The 25,214-nt window shown below is 41.7% G+C and overlaps 1 protein-coding gene across 3 annotated transcripts in view; it reads right to left on the bottom strand.

The window, feature by feature from the left end:
* GBE1 (1,4-alpha-glucan branching enzyme 1) overlaps window positions 1-25,214 on the bottom strand; it is a 277,500-nt gene that overhangs the window by 93,815 nt on the left and 158,471 nt on the right. For all 3 annotated transcript variants that reach the window (XM_045002099.1, XM_045002100.1, XM_045002101.1), the window contains 2 exons: window positions 2,181-2,296; window positions 1,790-1,917 (listed from right to left, as the gene is read on the bottom strand). In XM_045002099.1, the coding sequence (XP_044858034.1) occupies window positions 1,790-1,917; window positions 2,181-2,296 (244 nt within the window). The remainder of the gene's footprint in view (window positions 1-1,789; window positions 1,918-2,180; window positions 2,297-25,214) is intronic.

Genomic DNA, 25,214 nt, shown 5'->3' with positions numbered 1-25,214 from the left:
GGGGTGTGGCGGGGGAGAGCAGAGGGCTCCGTCTGTGTGTTGCCCTGGCTTTCAGGCACCGCCCCACCCCCCACAGCTCCCACTGGCCGGGAACGGTGAACTGCGGCCAATGGGAGCTTCAGGGGAGGTACCTGGAGGTGCGGCAAGCAGCATGCGGAGCCCTGCATCCCCCCCTCCCCAGGGGCCGCAGGGACATGGTTCCATCTACGTCCCGGAGAGGAGCGGAGCGGGGCGGGACTGGGGCTGGGCCGGGGCCCAGTGTGCTGCATCCCGCCCTCCAACCCCCTGCCCTGAGCCCCCTGCCTGCACCTCAACCCCCTGCCCTGAGCCCCCTGCTGCATCCCACACTCCTTCTGCACCTCAACCCCCTGCCCTGAGCCCCCTGCCTGCACCCCAATCCCCTGCCCTGAGCCCCCACTGCATCCCACACCCTTCCTGCACCCCAACCCACTGCCCTGAGCCCCCTGCTGCATCCCACACCTCTTCTGCATCCTGAGCCCCTGCCTGCACCCCAACCTCCTGCTGCACTGCAACTCCCTGCCTTGAGCCACTGCCACACCCCTCATGCACCCTCTGTGGGCAGGGAGGGGGCAGAGTTGGGGTGGGGTTGGAATGGGGGCAGGGAGGGGTGGGAAGAGGTGGGGCCTCATGGAAGGGATGGAGTGTGGACAGGGCCGGGGGCAGTGAGGGGGAGTGTGTCAGTGATGCGGCCCTCAGGCCAATGAACTAGCCCTCATGGTCTTTTGAGTTTGAGACCCCTGGCTTAAGCCTTGGAGAAAGGGGCATGGAGCAAAGTCCCTGCTGTGACTCTAATTTCTAACTCCTAACTACACTTAAGAACTACTTAACACTAACTACTATAAACAACTATTTACAAATCCCTAAGGCTCAAAGTCAAAAGAGACAAAACTGCTAGCCCTTGCTATGAAAGGAAAGGCACTTCAACTAACCACCACAGGCAGTAAAAAGGAACTGAGAGAGTATAGGGCCGGTGGCGCCTGATATACCGACACATGAGCGCGGCACTCAAGTGGGCGCCACAGCTGGCACTATGGATACCACTAAGGCAAAAACCTCCAACGACTGGGCACGTAGGTGCACACACACCTAGAATGGAATCGACATGAGCAAGAATCCTACTTGCTCGAAGAAGAATCCTACTTACTCAGAAACCCAGACAATTTTAATGTTAAATCTAAATTAGCATAAACATTTAAGAAACTTCAAAATTTATCATATTTAGCACAGAGGGGAATTATCTGTTATGCACATATTGAATTATATCAGCATATAATTGTCAATTATGCATATATTGAATTATATCAGCATAGTCTTTGGGACTGTTAATTGTGAACATTTGGTACCATGAATAACTAGTCAACATTTGGCAATCATAGAGCAATAACAAGCAAGCAAAGCAATGATATCTAAACTAAGAACCTTCATACAAGCTAACCCACAGCATCCATAATATCCGACCAATGGAAAGAAAAATCATCATTAATACTTAATTTCTCCCCTCCCCCCCGAACACACAGATGATTGTATGAAGAAGGAACCAATCCACCCTTAGTATTTATCTGCTGATATTTTTCTTTAACAAAATTGTCACTAATAACTAGCAGGTAATGTTCACTACAATGGAAATTGATTCATTTTAAATGATGTGAAATATACGAATAACTAAAGAAGTTGTAATAAAGTCAGACTGACATTTCAAAAGTACACTTATTTACTGATACTATAAACTTTTATTCGGATATAAAGAAATGGCTAAACTTAATATTACCTCAGCTACTGTTATAGATTCTGGATGCAATAAATGAATCATGTGGTTGGCCATTATTAGATAAACGAGGGCATCTTCATCCACATGTAGACCAAAATATTCATGGTAATCTCCACTGAAGCCCGTACCTAGTGACCAAAAAAGATCAAGGCCCAAATATAATGAGTCAGATTTACAAGTGTCAAGCATTTTTAAAAAAAAAAAAAACATTTGAAATAATCCATTTAATTGCAGCACAGCAAAAGATTAACAAACTTGCTATTTTAAAATAGCTTAAATGTAGATCTACCCAGTGCATCTTTTTGTTATTACCATTTCCTGAAAAGTACCACAGTAAGACCAAGAGGCAGGGTATTCTTTAATTAAAAACTAGATTGATTTATCTACTTACCAATTCCATGATGGTGATATAGCATAGATGTAACACCATCAAACCGGAAGCCATCAAAGCCATATTCTTCTATCCACCATCTCAAATTAGAGAGAAGGAATCTCAGAACTTCCCAACTAGAATATTAATAGGAACAATTTCTAAAGTTTAAGACATGAAAATATACAAAATTTCCTAACACAATGTATTCTCTACTTAATACTTGTACCAGCCATATTCTACTGGATGTTGTTCCATCATAATGAACATGTCAAACAACGTTCTTCATTGTTTTTCCATACAAAATTTCATTCTACCAAAACAATTTTCATTTTAACAGCATGCAATTTTAAGATGGAGGAAGTTAGGCTGAATTTGTTTTAGAAATGACTAATCCAATATAACATCCATGTTACTTTTAATCTAGATATTCCTTACTACTACTTTTCTTTGTTTCTCAAAATGTGGTTAAATCCAGTGAAATATGGTTTATGCTGTACTTGAAAAATCAGAACCAAAATTTCCTACTAGCCAAGGCTTAGCTCCAAAGTAAATTATACATTTCTGTGATTTGCAGACCAATAGAAAGCAAACATCTTACATTAAAATAATTTTAAAAACTCATTTTCGGCATTGGAAGAAGAAAGCTACCAATAACTATACTGCCTTTAGCCGGTTTAAAATTGTGACTAAATTATCAAAATTCAGGAAGTTGGAAAATTAAGGTTTCAATAGCAATGCTAGCTCAATTACATGGCACAATCTATATAGTTTATGCTACATATTGTACAATAATAACAATTACAATATGAATGAATATGTTAAATGACATATTTACACCTCAATCCTGCAATGCACTCTGTCTTTGCAGAGCCCTACTGAAGTCAATTGGGTTATATTGGGACTGCCTGCCCGTATAAAGAGAATTCCAGAAGCACGCTCTTACACACAAACCACAAATAAATACATACTACTATATATATATATATATATATATATATATATATATATATATATATACACACACACTTACTGGTGCACTAACCTTTTCTTTGATTATAAAGTCCATTTATTTTAATTGCACATCTTTTTTTGGCCATAAATTTTTCTTTATTTTAGCAGAAAGAAAACTTTTAAGGCTGCCTATGCATTTAAGCTGCCTGAGGTGCTTAAAATGTTAGAACACAACTTTTAAAACCTCTTTTAAAAAAATATCTACAGCAGCATAAATTGCTAATACACACCGACAAGCATACTTTTATTAAACAACATAAACTGTTTACAGTCCTCAAAGTCTTCCAACATGCACTTCTTGAGTACAAATAAACCAGAGAGATATGCACAGAGTATCTGTAAGTGTAAATGTAGGCTGCATCTACACTGCAACCAGGGATGTAATCTGAAGCTTGTAGACATATCCAAACTTGCTTTAATCTACATAACTCATTAAAGGAGCAGAGAGGACACAGTGACATGGGCTGTACAAGCCTGCTTGGCTCCAGTGATCTCCACAGATTAAAAAAAATGAACTTGTGCCTTTTTGTGTTTTTATAATGGGTAAAAAGCACCCTGCAAGTTGTTCAAAAAATAACTTAAAAAGTAACCAAGTTTTTTGTTAATATTAGAAATTCAGGTCTCACCAACCCTAGAAAGCTACAGCAACTGGATAGCCGGTGAAATCATCACATCACAAGAGTCAAAAGCTGAGTGAGAGCTAAAGGAATTTTTAGTAAGATTCTTTGTTTGTTTTTTGACAACACCTATGTAATTTTAATGGACTACAAAGCACTCTAGACAAAAGATGCCTTTGTTAAAGAATAAGCATCCCTACCCTTCAGTTAAAATGTAATTGTCATAGGTTTCACCCCCACTCTGAACTTTAGGGTACAGATGTGGGGAATTGCATGAGAACCCCTAAGCTTACTTACCAGCTTAGATCTGGTTGCTGCCACCACCCAAATTGTTTAAAACAGCTATTTATGAGTCAGATGGGAAACTCTGTCTTCCCCCTGAAAATCTCTCCCTCTCAAGTACTGTAACCCTTCGCTGGGTAACCTTGAGAGACTTCTCCACCAATTTCCAGGTGAACACCGATCTAAACCCCTTGGATCTTAAATCAAGGAAAAAAATCAATCAGGTTCTTAAAAAGAAGACTTTTAATTAAGGAAAAGGGGTAAAAGAAATACCTCAGAGATTAGCATGCAAGCTACTCTCACAGACAACAGATTCAAAACACAGAGGATGTTCCCCTGGGGGAAAAACCTTAGTTACACAAAAGAAAACCCAATTTGATTATCCCTCTAATGCAAAAAGACAAAGTCACAAAAGAAAATAAACATAAGCTAATTCATTCCTTCTCTAATACTCACTACCCTGGGTGATTCCCTGATCTTTTCACTCCAGCACAGAACTTAATGAATAGAACAAAGGAAGAACTTCCCTCCTTCCTCTTGAAACATCTTGTCCCCCCATTGGTTCCTCTGGTCAGGTGTCAGCTAGGCTAGGTGAACTTCTTAACCCTTAACTGTCTGTTTATGACAGTAATACTTAAAAACCCTCAAGAAAGTCCTTCAGAAAAATCTTATTTCAAATGTGAAACATGAAAAATAGAGTAAAGGTGAATTATTTTAAAAGTTATAAATACAGTAGAACCTCAGAGTTATGAACACCAGAGTCACAAACTGACCAGTCAATCACACACCTCATTTGGAACCGAAAGTACAGAGCCAGGCAGCAGCAGACAAATTTTTTTTAAAAAGGCAAATACAGTACAACACTGTATTAAGCAAACTGCTAAAAAATAAAGGGAACATTTAAAAAAATATATGACAAGATAAAGAAACTGATTCTGTTTGTTTCATTAAAAATAAGATGGCTAAAAGCAGTATTTTTCTTCTACAAGTAAAGTTTCAAAGCTGTATTAATGATATATCATATATAGAAGATTGTTGTGGAATAATATATTATACATCTTGTGCCTTTTCTATTTGCAGCAGAATTCAAATTCAAAGTCCAGAGACAATTAACATAAGATCTTGATTAAGCAGTATTCTAGTTAAAAAAAAAAAAGACATTAAAAAACTTCCAGTAAGCACAGCAGCTAATTTTATGTATGTTTTGTAACATTGAGTAATTTCAGTGTATTTTCAAAAGAAATAGCTGACTTATCCATATAACTTAAAAACACAGGACAAATATGTTATAGTATGAGATGTACTAAAGGTCCTTAAACTAAAATAATATATTACATTGCATTCACTAAGATGAATTAGAAGGAAGAGTAAGCTACTATTTTCCACCTATGTAAATAGAACCAAATCAATTTTATCACTTTAAGCTGTAAATTAGGGGATCTCTGACTGCAGAACAGTTTTGAATGTTCTCTGACTTACACAATAGGAATAAAGAAAATACTTGCTTTTTGTTGATTTAATCATGTTAAAATCCCTTTACACATTATTCACTTAAAAAAAGAAATTAATTCATTTCACCCCAGCTTTGCAGATATGCAGTTCTCATTATGTAGTAATCTGTACTTTGAGTCCTACATCAGACAGGACCTCATCTGGGAAGAATCAGGAAAAAAACAGAAGCTTCTGCCAAGCGATAAATCATTCATGGTGATGTGGCCAGCTCAAAAGTAACATTTATTGATTAAAATATTTGAAAGTGCACATTTAGTGCCTATTCCTACTTAATTATTTTGGGGCAGGGAATTCCTTATTTGTTGGTACACTGACCTTTGGTTATAATGTAATTATTTACAGGTTCTGTTCAGGCTAAATTTGCCTCAGCAGCTGCTGGCATATAGAGACACCACAAAACTCTCATGCTATACAGATGCAGAGGCTATTTTGCAGAGGTAATCCTCAGAAACAGCCACCTAATGTGTACCTAGTATTGTTCTCTCTCTCTCAACTAATTGGAATATGATCCAAGAGAGATCACTCCTCCCCAAAATTAGGGAAATTTAGATACTAATCTTTCTAGATGCAACCAACCTTTGGGGGCTCAAATCCAGTAGTATAAATGAACAACTCTGTTTTCCAGCAGAGTTGTGCTCTTTCCTGGATATTAAAAATTAAAAATACATTTAGTAAAAATTAGTATGTAGATCTCTCAATTTAGAAGACTGTTTTAGAATAATCTGGGAGACAATGTTTTTTAGTTAATTGATTCAGAGATACATAAGAAGATAAATAGAACAAAGTAGCACCTTGAACAGATTAGTCTTCTATAAAATGATAAGTTTCAAATGTCAGAAAGCAAAGTAAACTATCACCACAAAACTATTGATATCTCTATGTTAATCTTCACAAAATACAAAAAACGGAGGCCTCTCACATGCAAGTGCCCTTTGCAAGTATAAATCTAACAACTGCTCCTACTGAGAAGTATTTAAATACGGTTAATGTTTAAGTGCTCATGCTGTGAAGATAGGAAGGTTTTGCAAATATGCAGTTATTAGGCTTAAATCAGATACTAATATAAAAGAATAGATGAATGCTATATTTTTATTGAGAGAAATGTGCTCCAATATTGCCAAGACAGACAAGTGATTTCTGCTTTAGCTAGCACATAACTCAAATCAATGCTAGTTTTTGCTTTCCTGTCCCCCTCCACGCCTGCAATTACAGATTAATGGCCTTTGAGAACATGCTTCAATAAAGAGTATCTTTATCACTTCCTGAAGTGTAGTTCACCATTCTTAGGGCATAGTCTCTCTTTTACTAATGAAAGTTTAATAAGGGAAAACATTAATAGACATACGGCTGTTACATTTTTTTTTGCACTATATTAGAGTGATGCTTTATCTTCCTTGAAAACTTGCGAGTTTTCATGTCAGAAACCCGTCTCCCCTCAAGTAATTTCACAATAGGCATTTATATACCCAAGTTTTTAAAATGGATAATCATGCTTAATACTTAAACGTTTCAATTAAAAAAATAAACTGAAGTAAATTCAGGGCTAAACATATTTATATTGTCTATCAATTTTTATAATGCAAAAGACATTTGTACTCCAGACAGCTGAAGTGGGAGCTAACAAGCCTGAATAGTCCAAGGAAAGACACACAGCTGAAGTGAAATTAAAACAGTTCTATTTGACATCTAGTGTTCTTTATTGATTCAAGGATTCTTTAGGGGATTAAAAAGGGATCTTTCACTCCAATACCAGATCTGAAAAATTATACAAGAGTATCTTCATCATTATCATCCACATATGGATAAAGAAAGATGGCAGGCTCTCTATCTTCAGGAATTGCTTGGAGAGGCTGAGGGAATGTTCTATGAACTCTCTGCTCTTGGGGATGAGGCCTGCTCAGAACTAAGCAGTAATAAGATATATTTCAATATTTCTGTTCACATATAATGTTCACTGACACATTACAAATGCCTAACAGCAAATAATAATGAAAGGAAACTTTTGCCAGACAGTCTTAAGAAGGAATGGTGGACACCTCCTGTAGAATTTGTGACGCTAATTCAAAACACAACCACACACTGCCAACCCCTAATTACATGCAGTTCTTATTAAACCAGGAACGAATTTGTTTCTATTTTTATTGAGTTGATTTACTACTCCATAACCCAAAATGGGTCATACTCAGTGTACATCACTGAGATTTTACAACATGATTTTGGAAAGAATATATTTTTCATACCAGATGTTACTTCCAGAGCATTTACTCTATGAAATTTTCCTTTGTGCATAAACAGAAAACTAGCCATTTAACCAGTACTCTGAAATTTCATTATTAGACAAATGTTGTTTAACATGGAGTCAATTTGCTTTAATAGCATCTGACCTTAGCGTCCTTACAATATTTCATAAAATGTCAGAAAAGTCATTTTAAAATGTTTTGTCTTTTGCTTTCATAACAGCAACACTCTCCTCCCCTTCCTCTGAGGTCCAAGCTTCTGTTGATATCTTAGAGGTGTAATGGCTTGTCTACATGGTGCTGCAGTCCACACCAAAGGGGTATAAATTATAGTCTGCACTAGCATGTCATCCACTAACCGAACCTTGCTGGAGCGCACTCAAAGTTTCATAGTGCACATTAATGTAGTCTTGTTTCAAACAATATTATGTTAGCTTGTGCTAGGGAACTTTCAGTGCATATCAGCAGATTCCAGGTGGACCAGTTCATGAGCCACACACTAGTACAGACCAAAATTTACATTCCTCTGCTGCAGGCTATAACATTGCCTAGACAAGCTCTCAGTCTAGAGATGGTGGCTGTCACACGGAAGTATCTGAGCAAGAGAGGAGCCCTTGCAGTTCCTAACCACCAGAGACAAGAGGTCATAGGTGATATTCTACATGGCTGGAGATAGATGACTATAGGTAGACAGTGGACACCAGAGAGAAGAGAAGCAGAAAGAATTCCATACAACTATAAGTTTCAAATCAATGCCAGGTCCTCAAAATGAAAACTATGGGAAGATACTGTGATGCTGTATGAAAAGGATGACGACTATTTATATCATTGTTGCTACCACTCTTACATAGTTGCAAAAAGTCTTTACATGTAAGATATCATTTTAAAAATTATACTCTGCTTTGTAGGATTATCACATTTATATGCCTGTATCCTCTTTTTATATGAAGTTATGAAACTTTGCTGTGCGTCTGTATCTCAAACATGTTCTGTTCCTGGGTAACTCCCAGCAGACAAATTTACATTCAAACTAGCCTTCACTGGTTGATGGGGCATCCATGTGGTGATGGGCCATTGAAAGGAATACGCTCTTCAGGGAGCCTTTCCTGAGGAGGCCTCGGACAGTGTGGAGCCAATGGCTACCCCTATGATTCAGCAAAGCATGTAAGGACATGTGACCTAAGATGCCATCTTTTACCAGTAACTTCTCATGCTCATGTGACCATGGACCCCATATCAGCCAGTAGCTTTCCATTGCACATGGGTTGAGCTATAAATTGCAAGCTGTGACATCAATGCTTCGTCTTCATTCCTGCTTCTCTGGACTGTGATTTTTTAAGGAAGATTTGAATGCAGGACTGAATAACTCCCAACCTGCTTGGGTGACCCAGAGAAACTTAAACTAGCAGATTTAACATCACTGCAATTATCCTGACCTGCAAACTCTGAAATCAACTGTAATGTGTAGGATTCTTTTAACCATTTAAAAACTCTTCTTTTCTTTTTTATTATTAAACTTTTTAGTTACCGAAGGAATTGGCTTCAGCATGATATTTGGTAAGATCCAAAGTATACATATTGACCTGGGTAAGTGGCTGATCCTTTGGGATCAGAAGAACCTTATATATGATGAATCTGGTTATCAGTAACCTCTCATCTGAAGACCAGATGTCTGGGTGGTGATAGGGGCTGGATTGCTTAAGGAGACACGCAAGGATCCAGCGGTGATTATTCATATGTGCCCTAGTGACACTGCATCTTAAAATATCGCACAGATAATACATGATTTCAGGGAACTTGGAAGCATACTGAAGAAATATGTCCAAATGATCTTCTCAGAGACCTGTTAGTTTCCACAGTCAACAGTTTTCATATCAAACTACCCTAGAATGCCCAGCAATACTAACAAATTTTAGACAAGTTCTTGGAAATCTCTCTATATTTGTCTGTTTTGTGATAGAACAAAACAAATCATAGTTTTGTCACACAGAAGTGTGACTTTTAAGGGAAAATACAATATTTTTAAGTCTATTAAATTTGTTTTTAAGGTCTTACAGTTCAGCAAGAACAAGATGAGAGGAGTACTCTAAAGATTCAGTCTTCATTAACGATGGAAAAACTTTAAGAGTAGGAAGTTCAACAATATGGACATTTATTGAAAAATAAGAGCAGTAATATTCCCTTGTAAAAACTGTAAAATAAGGTGGATAAAAAGTTAATAAAGAACTGTTTTCTGTTCTATTATATTATCTGAAACTTATTATGGAAGAGTGCTGGTGACTCCATAGTTAAGGTTAAGTGGAATTTGCTGTTTAATAAACAATTTTTCAAAGTGCCCTAAAATCCACAAGCACATTCAGGTCATCTTGACAATTGCTATACTTCATCTGGTCTTAAAGTAAGGTTAGTGAGGCAAATGTTGAACCATTATGGTCCTGGGAGTCCAGAGAATGAGGGGTGAGGCAGAGTGGGGACCCTTTATTTTATTTTCCCCCTTCTTATAACTTTGAGCACACTTGTGGCTTAAACTCTGGCACTGACTTTCAACAAATGGAGGTTACTGGATTAATTTTACTTCAGCTAGTGTCCAGTACCCAATTCCAAGTCAGGGTAGCAATATTTTCAAAAGTTACAAGAGGAGCTTTCTGGCTATATAAATTGTTATGCACTTAGGATGCACACCAGAAAATGTGATTTGCCCATGGCATCACCAGACTGGTATAAAAAGCTTGTAAAGATGATCAGCTCATTTCACACTCACTTGGTGGCTTAGGGGATCAGGCCATAGTCCTTAAATCACAGAACCATCCACAAAGCAAGAGTTCTCAAAGAAGGACTTGAACATCTGCTATTTTCAGCTTGCCTTCCATTTCAATGCTTTTGAAAGTTTTTCAACAAGTGTAAACAATACAATGGGGTAGCCTTTGGGAAATCATTTTTAAGGTAAAGCACAACTTTTTGTTTAGGAGATGATTTTTCAAAATGCTCTGAAAATCCATGTGCATAGTCAGTTGTTTTGAAAACTGCTGTGCCACATGAGGGCAGGGATAGACTTAGGGTACGTCTACACTAAGGGACTATTCCGAATTTGCATAAACCGGTTTTGTAAAACAGATTGTATAAAATCGAGTGCGCGCGGCCACACTAAACACATTAAATCGGTGGTGTGCGTCCACGGTCCGAGGCTAGCGTCGATTTCTGGAGCATTGCACTGTGGGTAGCTATTCCGTAGCTATCCCATAGTTCCCGCAGCCTCCCCCGCCCCTTGGAATTTCCGGGTTGAGATCCCAGTGCCTGATGGGGCAAAAATCATTGTCGCGGGTGGTTCTGGGTAAATGTCGTCAGTCCCTCCTTCCTCTGGGAAAGCAACGGCAGACAAGCATTTCGCGGCTTTTTTCCCTGGATTGCCCTGGCAGATGCCATAGCATGGCAATCATGGAGCCTGTTTTGCCTTTTGTCACTGTCACCGTATGTGTACTAGATGCCGCTGACAGAGGCGATTCAGCAGCGCTACACAGCAGCATGCTTTTGCTTTTGCATGACAGCAGAGATGGTTATCAGCCATACTGTACCATCTACCAATCCATAAATTGGTAAAAAGATGAGCATGGTTACCAGTCGTTTTGCACCATTTGCTGCTGTCATAAGTGCCCCTGGCTGCTCTTAGCCAGGGGCGCAAAAGCCAAAATTGGGAATGACTCCCAGAGTCAATCCCTCCTTTTTGGTATCTAAAAATAGAATCAGTCCTGTCTAGAATTTGGACAAGTGTATTAGAGAACCACTGTATCATAGAACCAGAGAGCACAGCTGCTCTATGTCAGATCCAGCAGAAATAATGAGCTGTATGCTATTCACAGGGGGTGCTCCTGCAACAACCCCACCTGTTCATTCCATTCTTCCCCCAGCCTTCCTGGGCTACCGTAGCATTGTCCCCCCACTTGTGTGATGAAGTAATAAAGAATGCAGGAAGAAGACACAGTGACTTGTTAGTGAGAAATGAGTGGAAGGCAGCCTCCAGCTGCTATGAGAGTCCAGACAGGACAGTAAGGAGTGTGGAGGAGAGGAGCCCAGCATCCCTCTGCTAGTCCAGGGGCAATTCAATCTTTTCTTTACACATGAAGGGTGGGGGCTGATGGAGCTCAGTCCCCTGTTGCTATGATGATGATGGTTATCAGCCATACTGTACCATCTACCAGGAAAAATTAGGACCAGGCGCCCTTCATTGACCTCACTGATGCTAGTACGCATGGTTACCAGTCCTTTTGCACTGCCCCATATGCCAATAGGCTGATGATGACGATGGGTATCAGTCTTATTGTACCATCAGCCACCCATAGCGGGGCGGGGGAGCAAGGATATTGGCGTTGAGTGCTGCAGCATCGTGTCTATCTGCAGCATTCAGTAAAGATAGGGTGACATGTAAAAGAGTCAAGAGAGGATTGTTTTCCCTTTCACTTCTGGGGGTGGGGGGGTGCGTAAATTGCCGAGCTATGCCCTGACCCACCGCTGACACTGTGTTTGACCCTAGAAGCATTTGGAGCTCAGCCAAGAATGCAAATACTTTCGGAGACTGCAGGAACTGTGGGATAGCTTGAGTCCTCCAGTCCATGAGCGTCCATTTGATTCTTTGGCTTTCCGTTACGTTTGTCACTCAGCAGTGCGCTGAGCCCCTGCTATGGCGTCTGTCTGGAGATTTTTTAAAAATGATTTTGAATTTCATCTTCTGTAACGGAGCGCTGATAGAACAGATTTGCCTGCCCTTACAGCGATCACATCCGCATGGTCCATGCGGGAGCTCTTTCTTTATTTTGATTTTTAACTGCATTGCCACACGTGCTGATCTGAGCTCCATGCTAGGCAAACAGGAAATATTCAAAAGTTCGCGGGGCTTTTCCTGTCTACCTGGCCACTGCATCCGAGTTCAGATTGCTGTCCAGAGCGGTCAGTGGTGCACTGTGGGATACCGCTCGGAGGCCAATACCGTCGATTTGCGGCCACACTAACCCTAATCCGATATGGTAATACCGATATTAGCGCTACTCCTCTCGTTAGGGAGGAGTACAGAAACCGGTTTAAAGAGCCCTTTATACCGATATAAAGGGCCTCTTAGTGTGGACGGGTTTGGCGTTAAATCGGTTTAATGCTCCTAAAACCGGTTTAAACGCGTAGTGTAGACCAGGCTTTAGTGATGCAAGTTTGGAATCAGTTGGACACAGGTTTCTTCAAAAATATATTCCCCAAAGAAACTGAGCTGATTTTCAAATCTTACAACTTTTTCACAGAGATAGGGGGAACGGCGTGACTTTGACATTCATTTAAAAACAAAACAAAGAAACAGAACAACCAACCAACAAACAAAAACAATGGACTGCCCCTGAACTCAGCTATTCAAATAGTACCAAGAACCAGTTTAGAAATGCAAAATTTTGAAGTTATTACACTACAAAGTTTTTAACGCTTCTCTTTACAGATGATTCACAGCTCTGGAAGTTCTTCAGACTCTTTGCAAATGACACAAAGGAGAAAATATATTAGCCTTGAACCCCAAAATTATGAAACTGAATCTGCTCTTTTGGAGATTTGAGTGCTGGGTTCATTAGCACTCAACTTGCTTTACTGGGCTCATTTTGGAAGCAAGACTGTTGTCTGCAGTTTTGAGCAAGTGTACATTAATGCTATGTACACATCTGCCTGAGTCCCACCTGAGAGTCTGACAGTCAATACTGTATCCAGGATATGAAAAACAGGCTACTTCACACTTCTGTGAACCTCCTATGCTATTCCCCCATGGAAGCCCCTTGTAGCCTGCCCACAACTGTTCTGTAATCATGCCTACCCCACTATACAGTTTTAAGAAAAAACAAGAAACAAATCACTGTCAAAACACTGCTAAACAGAGAGAGTTAAATATAGCTGCAATACTGCATATCATTCCAGACCATAAAGGGTGACTAAAACCTAAACTTTTGAAAATCGGGAAATAGAATTAAGATAATGTCTCCCACACAATTTTAACTCTGCCCCATTTGAAAGATACCCCAATGGGTCTCAGAGAGATTGTAAGACTACCCTTCTAGAACTTGTAGAGGGCAGCAAGGAAAGTAAAACAAAGCAGGGTATTCTCACCTTGTCTTTATGATAACAGTAGAGTTAGACTAGGGTTAGTAAAGATGAGCTATCTAGGCATGACAGACCACTTTGTCTATTCCAGAGATAAAACCACCCAGAGATGCCAGATGTTATAATATATGGAGATATACCTATCGCATAGAACTGGAAGGGACCCTGAAAGGTCATTGAATCCAGCCCCCTGCCTTCACTAGCAGGACCAAGTACTGATTTTGCCCCAGATCCCTAAGTGGCCCCCTCAAGGATTGAACTAACAACCCTGGGTTTAGCAGGCCAATGCTCAAACCACTGAGCTATCCCTCTGTTAACCATTCTTTATCCTAAGGACTCCCTCTGGGATTCCCCCCAAGGCTAGCCTTGACAGAGCCTGGCGGTGCATTGGGATGTGTGCCTAACAGCAAAACCCCACAGAGGAACAGTACAATGCAAAGGATAGAGAGGGTGCATGGCACTGCATAAATGTCAGTATAGGCTTGACATTCTGATGGGTATTGAGAGAAAGCAATGTAGCAAAACACTCTTACCTTCCCCTTTCTTTCTGACATATTTAGTGGAACGTGGGGAGGTGACTGACAGCCATATCCTACAGAGGTTGGTTTTTTTTGTTTTGTTTTGTTGGTTTTTTTTAAAATCATATATTGATAGATTTTAGAACTAAGATAGATCAGCGGTTATCAAACTGTGGGTCTGGACCCCGTTTTAATGGGATTGCCAGGGCTGACGTTAGACTTGCTGAAGCCCGAGCCCCACTGCCTGGGGCCAAAGCCCAAGCCCAAGGGCTTCAGCAGTGGGTGGCAGGACTCAGGCACCTCACCTGGGTCTGAAGCCCTGGAGCTTCAGCTTTGTTCCCCCCACCCAGGGTGGCGAGACCTGCGCGGGCTCAAGCTTTGGGGTCCCTGCTCCTAGGGTCATGTAGTAATGTTTGTTGTCAGAAGGGGGTTGTGCAATGAAGTTTGAGAAACTCTGAGATACAATATTATGATAATCTTCAGCCTCTCAAATATCAAAACTCCACCACAAAGCCTACCCCTCCCACCAAAAAAGGAGGATCCATGATCCTTCTAGATGCAGCTGCACTTTCTTTTCTGATGGCAAGGTCAGGCAACCTGCTGCACTTAATCCATGGATCAGTACAGCTACGCCTAACATGAGGAGATGTGTGAGACCACGAATAAGAGACAGTATGGAACAGTGCAAGACATAGCTCATACATCATGGAAAGTGGCAGATTTTCTTAGGATGTGTCAAATTTGGTCCTAATACCTACTGCAACTGTCTCCAAGGGGACAGAGATGAGATTGAATGGGGCTGTGGGAATCATTACCTAAACTCTCTACTTCCCAGTTTTCAGAAGAATAAACTTAAGCCATCCTACATATTCTGGAAGGGTACAAGAGACTGCTGGGCAACTTTAACTTTGCATTTGTCAAGGCTAATTCCCCACTCTGGCATTTTGAGCACAGAAGGTGGGGGCCTGCAAGGACTTCAAAAATTAATACTGGCCATTCCAGGCTTGTATTAAACTTCCAAGGTTACAGCTTTTCTCTCACCTTGGATTGGTAGATGCTGCCACCACCCAAGTGCAAAACCCCTCTGAGAACCCAGGAAAGCGTGCTTGGGAATTCCTTCCTGTGGGGTACCCTCAAGCCCTTTCACACACACACCCATGCTCTCCCCCCCCCCCATGGAAGAGCTGAGAAAGAAAAAACAAAGGAAATCAGCAGTTGCCACCAGCTAATTAAACAACATGTGCACAAATCTCTTAGGACACAAAAATCCAATTCTGTTTTTTAAAAAAAGGTACATTTTATTAAAAAACAAAAGGAAGAAAATATCTGGGAACTTAGGCTATTGCTAGATTTCAAAAGAGCAACTACAAAGATTAAGCATCAAGGATAGTTTTTTGAGGTCTAGCTTAAAGGTTACAAGCAAAACAAAACACCTGGGGTTAGCACAGAGGAGTCCACAAGCCATAAAGAAATAAAAGGGACAAACCTAATCACGTCTTCCTAGACATTTCCTGATCTACTTACATATCTGGAGTTTTAAAGGAGTAGCTTCTAGGTATGATCCTGATTATTTTCAGACCTGGCCCCAAACTTCTTACAGCATAGTTCTGCCCTATCCTCTCAGTCTGGGAGAACAACCAGACAGACAAAAGGGGAGTCTTGTTTCAATTTTTAAAAAGTTCTAGCCTTCCCATTGGCTCTTTTGGCCAGGTGCCCATTTACTTCCTTTTACCTATGCATAGTAGTGACTTTTAACCCTTTACAGGTAAAGCGAGTAAAGAACAGCTACTAAGAGGGATTTTATAGCTAACTGGCTGGGTGGGTCCATAAAAGGGAGCTCCTCCCTGTAACCCCTTCATTTATCATAGCATTAAATAAATAAATAAATAAAAATTACCACTTTTTAGCAGTGAAATATACATATAGTGATGTGTACATGACATTTAGCTAATACACTGCAAGACAAGGTTATTGCCCTGAGCAGCTACCTCAGACAGTTACAAAATAAATTATCAAAGTTTAGGCCCGAGATTAAAAGTAGACTGGATGAGATTATTTTCCCTTAAAGCATAGGATCCTGTGGGAAAAAAAAATATAAAGATGATTCACAGATCAAGTAGGCACTATTAAGATGGGATAAAGATATAAATTGGTGTATCCTGGAAAGGATAGGGCAGGTGAAATGTAGGTATTATTAAATTCTAAACTATAACACTGCATACAATGCCTCCTACCTCCATTTCCGTGCTAGTACTGTATACGTGATGTAAGGAATAAATTAAATACCACAAACCAAAAAGACACCAGAAGCTTTTAATGTAGAGAAGAACAAATGTGTGAAGTAACTAGCTGTCAAGATTGTTGAGGCAACAGATCAAATGTTACTGTAGAAAAATTACATCCAGGGGAAACGTGAACAAAAAAAAAGGAGGGGGAGTGGAATGCCTAGCGGCCAAATAGCATTTACTTGTTCTAATCAAATTCTAATATTCTAAATATTCTAAATATTCAAAGTGTTCTCCCTTATGCAAACAGTAAAAAGAAAATGCATGTATTGAAGCCTATTATCTGTAGTTAAAGTTTGCAAAACATACATATTTTAATGAAAGCAATCTACTTTTTAAAAGTAGGCTTTTTCTAATGTTGATAAAAACCGTGAGAACCTCAGTTATGATTGGGACACCATTAGCACTTGAAAACAGTACTTTCATTTTACAAGAGCACTTTATACTTTTTAATATAATGGTTACAAACTATAAATTTTATATTGAAAATATTTCCAGTTTTCCATATACAAACTCTACATTAAAAAAAAAAATTTCCTAACACAAATGCAAACATTTATTCATAGATTCAGTTCTGCTTTAGTCACCTTTACATTTCTCAATTTTATTTTTAAATTGGTTTGCAACTTTAAGTTCCATTCAGTCCAGAATATGATTTAGGATTTTGAAACTGAATTAGTTAACTATTATTAAATTCTACCCATGGACTCCATAACTGATTTGAGATCTCAAACAGTTAAACAGCCTTAAATTCACTTTTAAATTAAGCCTGAATAAAATGGAGATGACAAGCATGAACAATTCTTTACCAAATTAAACTGACATACTCTTAGACATCTGACAAATATGTTTTCTATAACTGATTTGACCTAATGACATCTCATTCCTAACCACATCCTCTTCACCCGCCAAAATAGGTGCAAAGTCGAATAAAAAGTGTGGGCTGAAGATCAGAACTGCAACAGAATTTTAATTACATCTCTACCCTGATATAACGCTGTCCTTGGGAGCCAAAAAATCGTACCACATTATAGGTGAAACCGCGTTATATTGAACTTGCTTTGATCCACCAGAGTGTGCAGTCCCGCCCCCGGGAGCGCTGCTTTACCGAGTTATATCCGAATACGAATTATATTGGGTCGCGTTATATCGGGGTAGAGGTGTACTTGGTGAAAGTGACAGTACTTCAGACATCTTTACTATTCTAGTTATAGCATCTCTCTTATCTCAGCTTGCTACTAACAATACCCTTTGTAATAATCTCCTGTGGCCTACTAATTATATAACATACGAAATTCAGCATTGAAATAATGCATACTGGATCCTGAAGGTACAGATACAACCTTTTCCTTTGCTCACACAGATTGGAGGATCCAAAATATACATTTCCTCATATCATAATGACAATTCTGTCACACACCTCAAAGTAATCCACACAAGTCCTCATATCAAAAACATACCTTTACCAAGCAGGCCAAACTACTGCCTCCACCAGTTAATGGAAGTACAACTATCACAATGATTTAATCTGCAGCGAACACAAATAATTCTTATCGGCTACTGAAACATCTTATATTCCTGTTCCCATCACTGTGGGAGGGAATTCCCCAGCTGACATGACAGAGCAATTTGGGGCACATAAAAGATAAATGGTTGCACTGTGCCTTTTTGGTCATATAATAAGAGAGGGACTCTAGTGCAACTGTTTTGTTGGGAGCGCAAGAGTTGCTTCAGTTAGCCCTGGCAGTGCATTTAGTAAAATACTATAAAAATTAAGATTAATTTATACATGCCTGCCGTCCATCACCTTTCTGTAGATCCAACATGTAATGTGAGTTTTATAAACAAAAATATAACGGTAAGGAAATCTAAAAGAGTTCCAATAGGATATGCACTGTATATGAAGGATTATGAATTTTAAATTACATAACCAAACAAGTAGTGTGGTGTGACAGTAAAGCATGTTTGCTTCCCATCCCTCCATCATGCGCACCTCCAAAAACACAAACAAAAACAATCTCTTCCGGTATGGTGGGCTTTTAAAAAAAAGTTTAACTTAGATCTTCAGGGATTTAATTAAAATAAGATCTCATTTTGAACTGTAGTCCTTAAGGTGGAAACTTGCATATTTTACTGCTGTTTGTTTTGGGATTTCATAAAACCATTTTCACAAAGGGGAATTGAAAAACATGCTGATGCTGAAAAACATTGTTAACTGTGTTATATTCTTTCAATCTTCTTACTAGATACTATTGTTTAAACTAGCACTACTTTATCTTCTAAATATTAGAAGCCCTGTCTACACTGGCAAGTTTCTGCACAGTAAAGCAGCTTTCTGTGCTGTAACTCCTGAGGTGTACACATTGCCAAGTCACTTAGTTCACAGAATCTGCAAAGTTGTAGCGCTGTAAAACAAACACCCTAATGAGAGGCGTACAGCTTACTTGCACTGGGGCTACGACACTGCGGTACCAGTGTAGACACTCTGGTCAATTAGAGTGCTGTGATTGGCCTCCGGGAGGTGTCCCATAATCACTGTTCTCGCCTCTCTGGTCATCGGTTTGACTCTACTGCCCTGCCCTGCCCTGGCGTGACCAACCGTCATCCCCACCCCATAAATTCTTTTTGAATGTTGAAAGTCCCCTTCCTGTTTGCTTGTTGACATGTATAGTGGTCTCAGCGCATCTTTCCAGGGGGCATGCCTGCTCCATGCACCAGGTGATCCCCTGCTTGGAGCAATGCCGAGCTGCTGGACCTCATCAGCGTTTGGGAAAAGGAGGCTGCCCAGTCCCAGCTGTGCTCCAGATATAGAATTATGATACCCAGGGCCGGCTCCAGGGTTTTTGCCGCCCCGAGCAGCAAAAGACAAACAAAAAACGTAGTATGAAAACAGTGAATTAGAAACATGCAAAAGAAATTAAAGTCTATGCAATGGACTAGTTCCATTTAATACACAGCATAGTCTTCAAGTTTAAGCCTTTTTGACAAGATAGCTAATCAATTAATTATTGTATTTATAGGTTAGAACAAACAGTTAAATAAATTTTAAGTTTTTCGGCAATTCATTCATAATCATTCAACAGTATACAAAACAGACTTTGCAATCAACTATTTAGATTGTACCCCACTGAACAACCCCCCCCACAGACCTTATATGCACGGAACCCATTCCCCAACATATCCCCCAAAGAAAAGCAATCCACTACAATACCTTGCCACTGATACTAGTCTACAGCTTGAGGATAGCAATCAGTTTAAAACTTGGTCTATAATTCATCCAACATTAACTAGTGCCACAAACATATTTGGCTGCAAATGTAGAGCAGGATAACCTGTGGTTCAGCATTGTTTCAGAGAATCTTAGGTAAACTGTAACTATAGACCAGGACAAACTATGCAGATTTATTGGTCGCTCAAAACAATTAACAGGAAAGAACATTTTTAGCCTAAGCTTTTAGACATTAGCTTTCCCCAAAATAGAAAGTTAGGTGCAAATACTACCATAGTACTAGCAACAGCAGATGTTATTTATTGCTGACTATCTAATATCTTATACACAGAACGTAATAAAGTTGCATATGATAGAGGAGATCAATATTTTTCTTTTGTTTGCAGTTCAACACACCAAAAAAGCCCAACCTAAAACAAACACTGGTCAAATTCACCAGTACAGCATGATCTAAGTTACATGCACTACACACAACTAACTTATTCCCTATGTTCGATAAAGCACTACTCTCTCTAATCAATGCTAACACAGGGCAATAGTAGTTAGTCCCTCCAGTTTTAAGGTTGCTACCTTAAACAGTTTCCTGTTAGAAGCCAGATTTTCATCCTCCCTCCAACTCAACCAAAAGACAAACTGGTTCTCCTTAAATTTCATAACCCAGGTTTCCAGATAAAATTTATTTTTTCTGTGAAGTTTAGAAAAAAGTCAAGGGATTTTTAAGTTATGGAGTTTCCAAGATTTCCATGTTTGTTTGGTTTTTAAATAAAACACAAAACAACAAAAACCCACACAATTTTTGGCACCTTATGCCTCCACAATGGTTTGGATTATAAACTCGCATTTTCTCCTCCTCGCAGGCCTGGCCAAGCAACAGTGCTTTTTGTTTTTTGGGGTTTTTTTCAGAGGGAGGAGAACAGTGAGGAACTTGTATACGTTATAAAGAACTGTTTTGGCTTTGTAGATATAAACATTTAATATTTTTAATAGTTTATTATCAGTTTACTTGCTCCTATTGGGCTGAATCTTGCCAAGTAGGAGACTTCATTGTCCAGCCTAATTTTGCCAAGTCTCACAATTCTAGCAACACCACTCAGGAGCTTATCTGCAGGGCAGACAGAAAGACCCACTGCTCTCTACAGAGCATGCTCTTCTTTGGGGACTCAGACCCTTTTTCCTGCCTTCCAAAAGGAATTCCACTCCTAGCGCCCTCACTTCCAGCCTTACTCGAATAGCCACTGTCTAGAGGTATACATCCCTTTATTTCCTCCAACCATAGTAAACAACTGAGATTAAGGAGCATGACACATGTTCCCGTTCCCATATTAACTTCCACGGAAACTGCTCGATAGAAAACCAAGCCACTTATTTAGTTGCCTAAATCTAGATTTTAAAAACAGGAAAAAAACAACAAAACAAAACAAAAAAAAAAACACACCAACAACTTTAGGAACCCATTTTTTTAAATCTTGGCTCAAGGGTTACTGAATATTTTATATTTAAATTATTTAACAAAGAGAAAGAACACAAATAGTATTGCAATGCAAAGAAGTAGTGAAGTGATGCAGATGTTCCTTACAAGTGGTAAAAAAAGACCCACTGGTAGTTTGGGATGTAATCTCTGATATAGCCTCATGCCAAATGTTTGGATCTCTGAGCAGTCATCTGTATGGCTCAGATGGTCACTGCTTTTTAGATAATTTTGGACTTGGAGCATGGAAACACTCATTTCTTAAGAGACAATCCCCTTACAGAATAATCCTAGGGGAAAAGACAGTAATCTTTTCCATAACTGGGGCTCTTCGAGATATGTTGCTCATGTCTATTCCACAATAGGTGTGTGTCCTCGCCACGTGCACTGGTGCTGGAAGTTTTTCCCCTACCAGTACCCATAGGACCCTAGCGACCCCTGGAGTGGCGCCTCCATGGCGCGGTATAAAGGGAGCTGGGTGCTCCCCCCACCCTCAGTTCCTTCTTGCCAAACAACTCCGGCAGAGGGAAAGGAGGGTGGGATGTAGAATAGACATGAGCAACACTTCTCAAAGAACACCAGTTACAGAAAAGGTAACTGTCTTTTCTTCTTCGAGTGATTGCTCATGTTTATTCCACAATAGGTGATTCCAAGCTGTATCCGTCGGAGGTGGGAAGGAGTTCACAAACTCTCGGGACGGAGAACAGCCCTGCCGAACCTGGTGTCCTTCCTGGTCCGAGAGACAATCGCAAAATGCGAGGTGAACGTGTGAACTGAAGACCATGTGGCAGCCCTATAAATGTCCTGAATGGGGACATGGGCCAAAAAGGCAGTCGGCGAGGCCTGCACCCTAGTCAAGTGCGCCTTCACAATTGGTGGTGGAGGGATTCCTGCCAAACAGGTACAGATGCACGAGGTGATCCGGTTGGAGAGCCGCTGAGTGGAGATTGGCCATCCTTTCATGCGCTCGGCCGAGGCGATGAACAGTTGCAAGGACTTTCTGAATGGCTTAGTCCGCTCCAGGTAAAAAGTCAGAGCCCGTCTCACATCCAGTGTGTGGAGGTAGCGCTCCTCAGTGGATGCATGGGGCAGAGAACCGGCAGAAAAATGTCCTGACCCATGTGATAGGCAGAGACCACCTTCGGGAGGAATGAAGGGTGTGGGCGGAGGTGGACCTTATCTTTATGAAACACTGTGTATAGGGGCTTGGAGGTCAGTCGATGCAATCGCAACCAGGAAGGCCACCTTCCACGAGAGGTGTGACCAGGAGCATGTGGCTAGCGGCTCAAATGGAAGCCCCATGAGACAGGTACCAATACAAGGTTCATGTCCCACTGCAGGACTGGGGGCCTAACATAAGGGAAGAGACAATACAAACCCTTAAGGAATCCGCCAGTCATAGCATGGGAGAATACTGTGTGGCTCTGCACTGCCAGATGGAAGACCGATATGGCCGCCGGGTGCACTTTGACTGATGAGGGCGCCAGGCCCTGGGCTCTAAGGTGAAGGAGGTAGTCCAGAATAAGCTGGATCAGGGCATCCAATGGGGAAACACCCTGCTCATCCACCCATCTGGAAAACCGAGATCACTTTGCCAAGTAGGCTCAGCGCGTGGAGGGCCACCTGCTTTCTAGGAGGATGTGCTGAATCTCTCCCGAGCACGTCCTTTCCTCCCTACCTAACCATTGAGCAGTCATGCTGTGAGGTGGACTGCTGCTAGGTTGGGGTGAAGGAGGCGGCCCTGGTCCTGGAAGAGCAGGTCCAGGCGGGATGGAAACGGCCATGGAAGGGCGACTGCCAGGCCCATGAGGATGCCATACCAGTGCTGACTGGGCCATGCCAGGGCAATCAGAATGACCTGGGCCTTGTCCATCTTTATCTTTTCCAGGACCTTGCCGATCTGCGGGAATGGGGGAAAGGCATAGAGAAACTGGCTTGACCAGGACACGAGGAAGGCATCGGAGATAGCGCCCTGTCCCTGGAGCAGAATGGTTCTGCCGAGTCGTGAACAGGTCCACCTGGGGAGTTCCCCACACTTGGAAAAGTCTGTACACTACCTCTGGGTGGAGAGACCACTCATGCTGAGAGGAGAAGTCCCGACTCAAGCAATCCGCCCGTGCATTCCGGGCGTCCAGCAGATGGAAGGCCTGCAGGCAGATGTCGTAGATTATATAAAAGTCCCACAGCCTCAGGGCTTCGCGGCAGAAGGCAGAGAAGAGGGCCCCACCTTGCCTGTTGATGTGGAACATCGAGGCCGTGTTGTCCATGAGGACCCTGACCACCCTGACGCCCAGGTGCGAGCGGAGGGCCATGCACGCCAGCTGTACTGCCCCGAGCTCCTTGACGTTTATGTAGAGGGTCAGATCCCGAGCCGACCACAGACCTTGGGTCTAAACCTTCCCCACATGGGCGCCCTATCCTAGGTCTGACACGTCAGACACCAGTTCCAGCGACATGGCCCTGCCCCTGAATGGGATCCATTGGAGCATATTTCTCGGGGAGGACTATCACCTTAGGGAGGTGATCACTGGCTCGGACACCATGAGGACTTTGTCCATACTGTCCCTGGCCTGGGAGAACTCCGAGGCCAACCAGAGCCAGAGGGGCCTCATCCTGAGTCTGGCGTGATGAACCACATACGTGCACACAGACATGTGACCCAAGAGCTGGAGGCACACTCTGATTTGTCACTAGAAACCTCGTGACCGTGTCGATGAGCCCCTTCAGCGTCTCCAACCTGTCCGGTGGGAGGGAGGCTCTGGCTGATGAGGCATCCAGAACCACCCTGATAAACTCTATGCGTTCTACCTGGAATAACGTGGACTTGGTGTTGTTTACCAACAGGCCCAAAGTGGTGCACATGGACAGAAGGTGCGCCACATGATCCCGCACCTGCGACCGGGAGCTGCCCTTGACCAACCAGCCGTCCAGATAGGGGAAGAACTGGACCCCCCAGCGCCTGAGGTAGGCCGCCACCACCGACATACATTTGTGAATACCCTGGGGGCAGTGGACAGGCCAAACGGGAGGACCGTAAATTGGTAGTGTTCCTGCCCCACCATGAAACAGAGGAAGCGTCTGTGCCCCTCGAATATATGAATCTGGAAGTATGCATTCTGCAGATCGAGGGTGGCATACCAGTCCCTGGGATCCAGGGAGGGGATGATGGAGGCCAGGGAGAACATGCGGAACTTGAACTTCACCATGAACTGGTTCAGGCCTCACAGGTCCAAGATAGGGCTGAGCCCCACCTTTGACCTTCAGGATAAGCAATAGCAGAGTAGTACCCCTTGCCTTTGAACTCCCAGTACTGCTTCCTCCGTTTCTAGGCCTAGGAGCCGCCCCACCTCCTGCTCAAGCAGAGCCTCATGCGAAGGGTCCCCCAGGAGAGATGGGTGGAAGGTGGTTGGGCGGGGAGGCTGTAAACTGGAGGGTGTAGCACTGGGAGATGGGTGCTGAGGACTCATCAGTCTGAGGTCAGCTGCGACCACTCCGGGAGGAAAACATACAACCTATTGGAAAAGGGAAGCTTTATTGAGGGTGGATCGCTGATGAAAACTGGCAGGTTGCCCCTGGACATCCTGTCAAAACCATCTTTTCCCCTCTAGCTTGCCCTTGGAGGACCCAGGCTAGGGGGCAGGCCGAGACTGCCTCTGTGGGCGCCTCTTATAGTCCCGTGACTTCTTATAAGCAGTCTTGTATTTTGAATGGGTGGCCTAAGCAAGAGTCTGCTGTGGCTTGAACTTAGGTTTAACCAGAAGCAGGAACATAGA

This window comes from Mauremys mutica, chromosome 1 (assembly GCF_020497125.1).
Source record: "Mauremys mutica isolate MM-2020 ecotype Southern chromosome 1, ASM2049712v1, whole genome shotgun sequence".
Taxonomy (NCBI): Eukaryota; Metazoa; Chordata; order Testudines; family Geoemydidae; genus Mauremys; species Mauremys mutica.
This window is presented reverse-complemented; position numbering and strand designations above follow the sequence as displayed.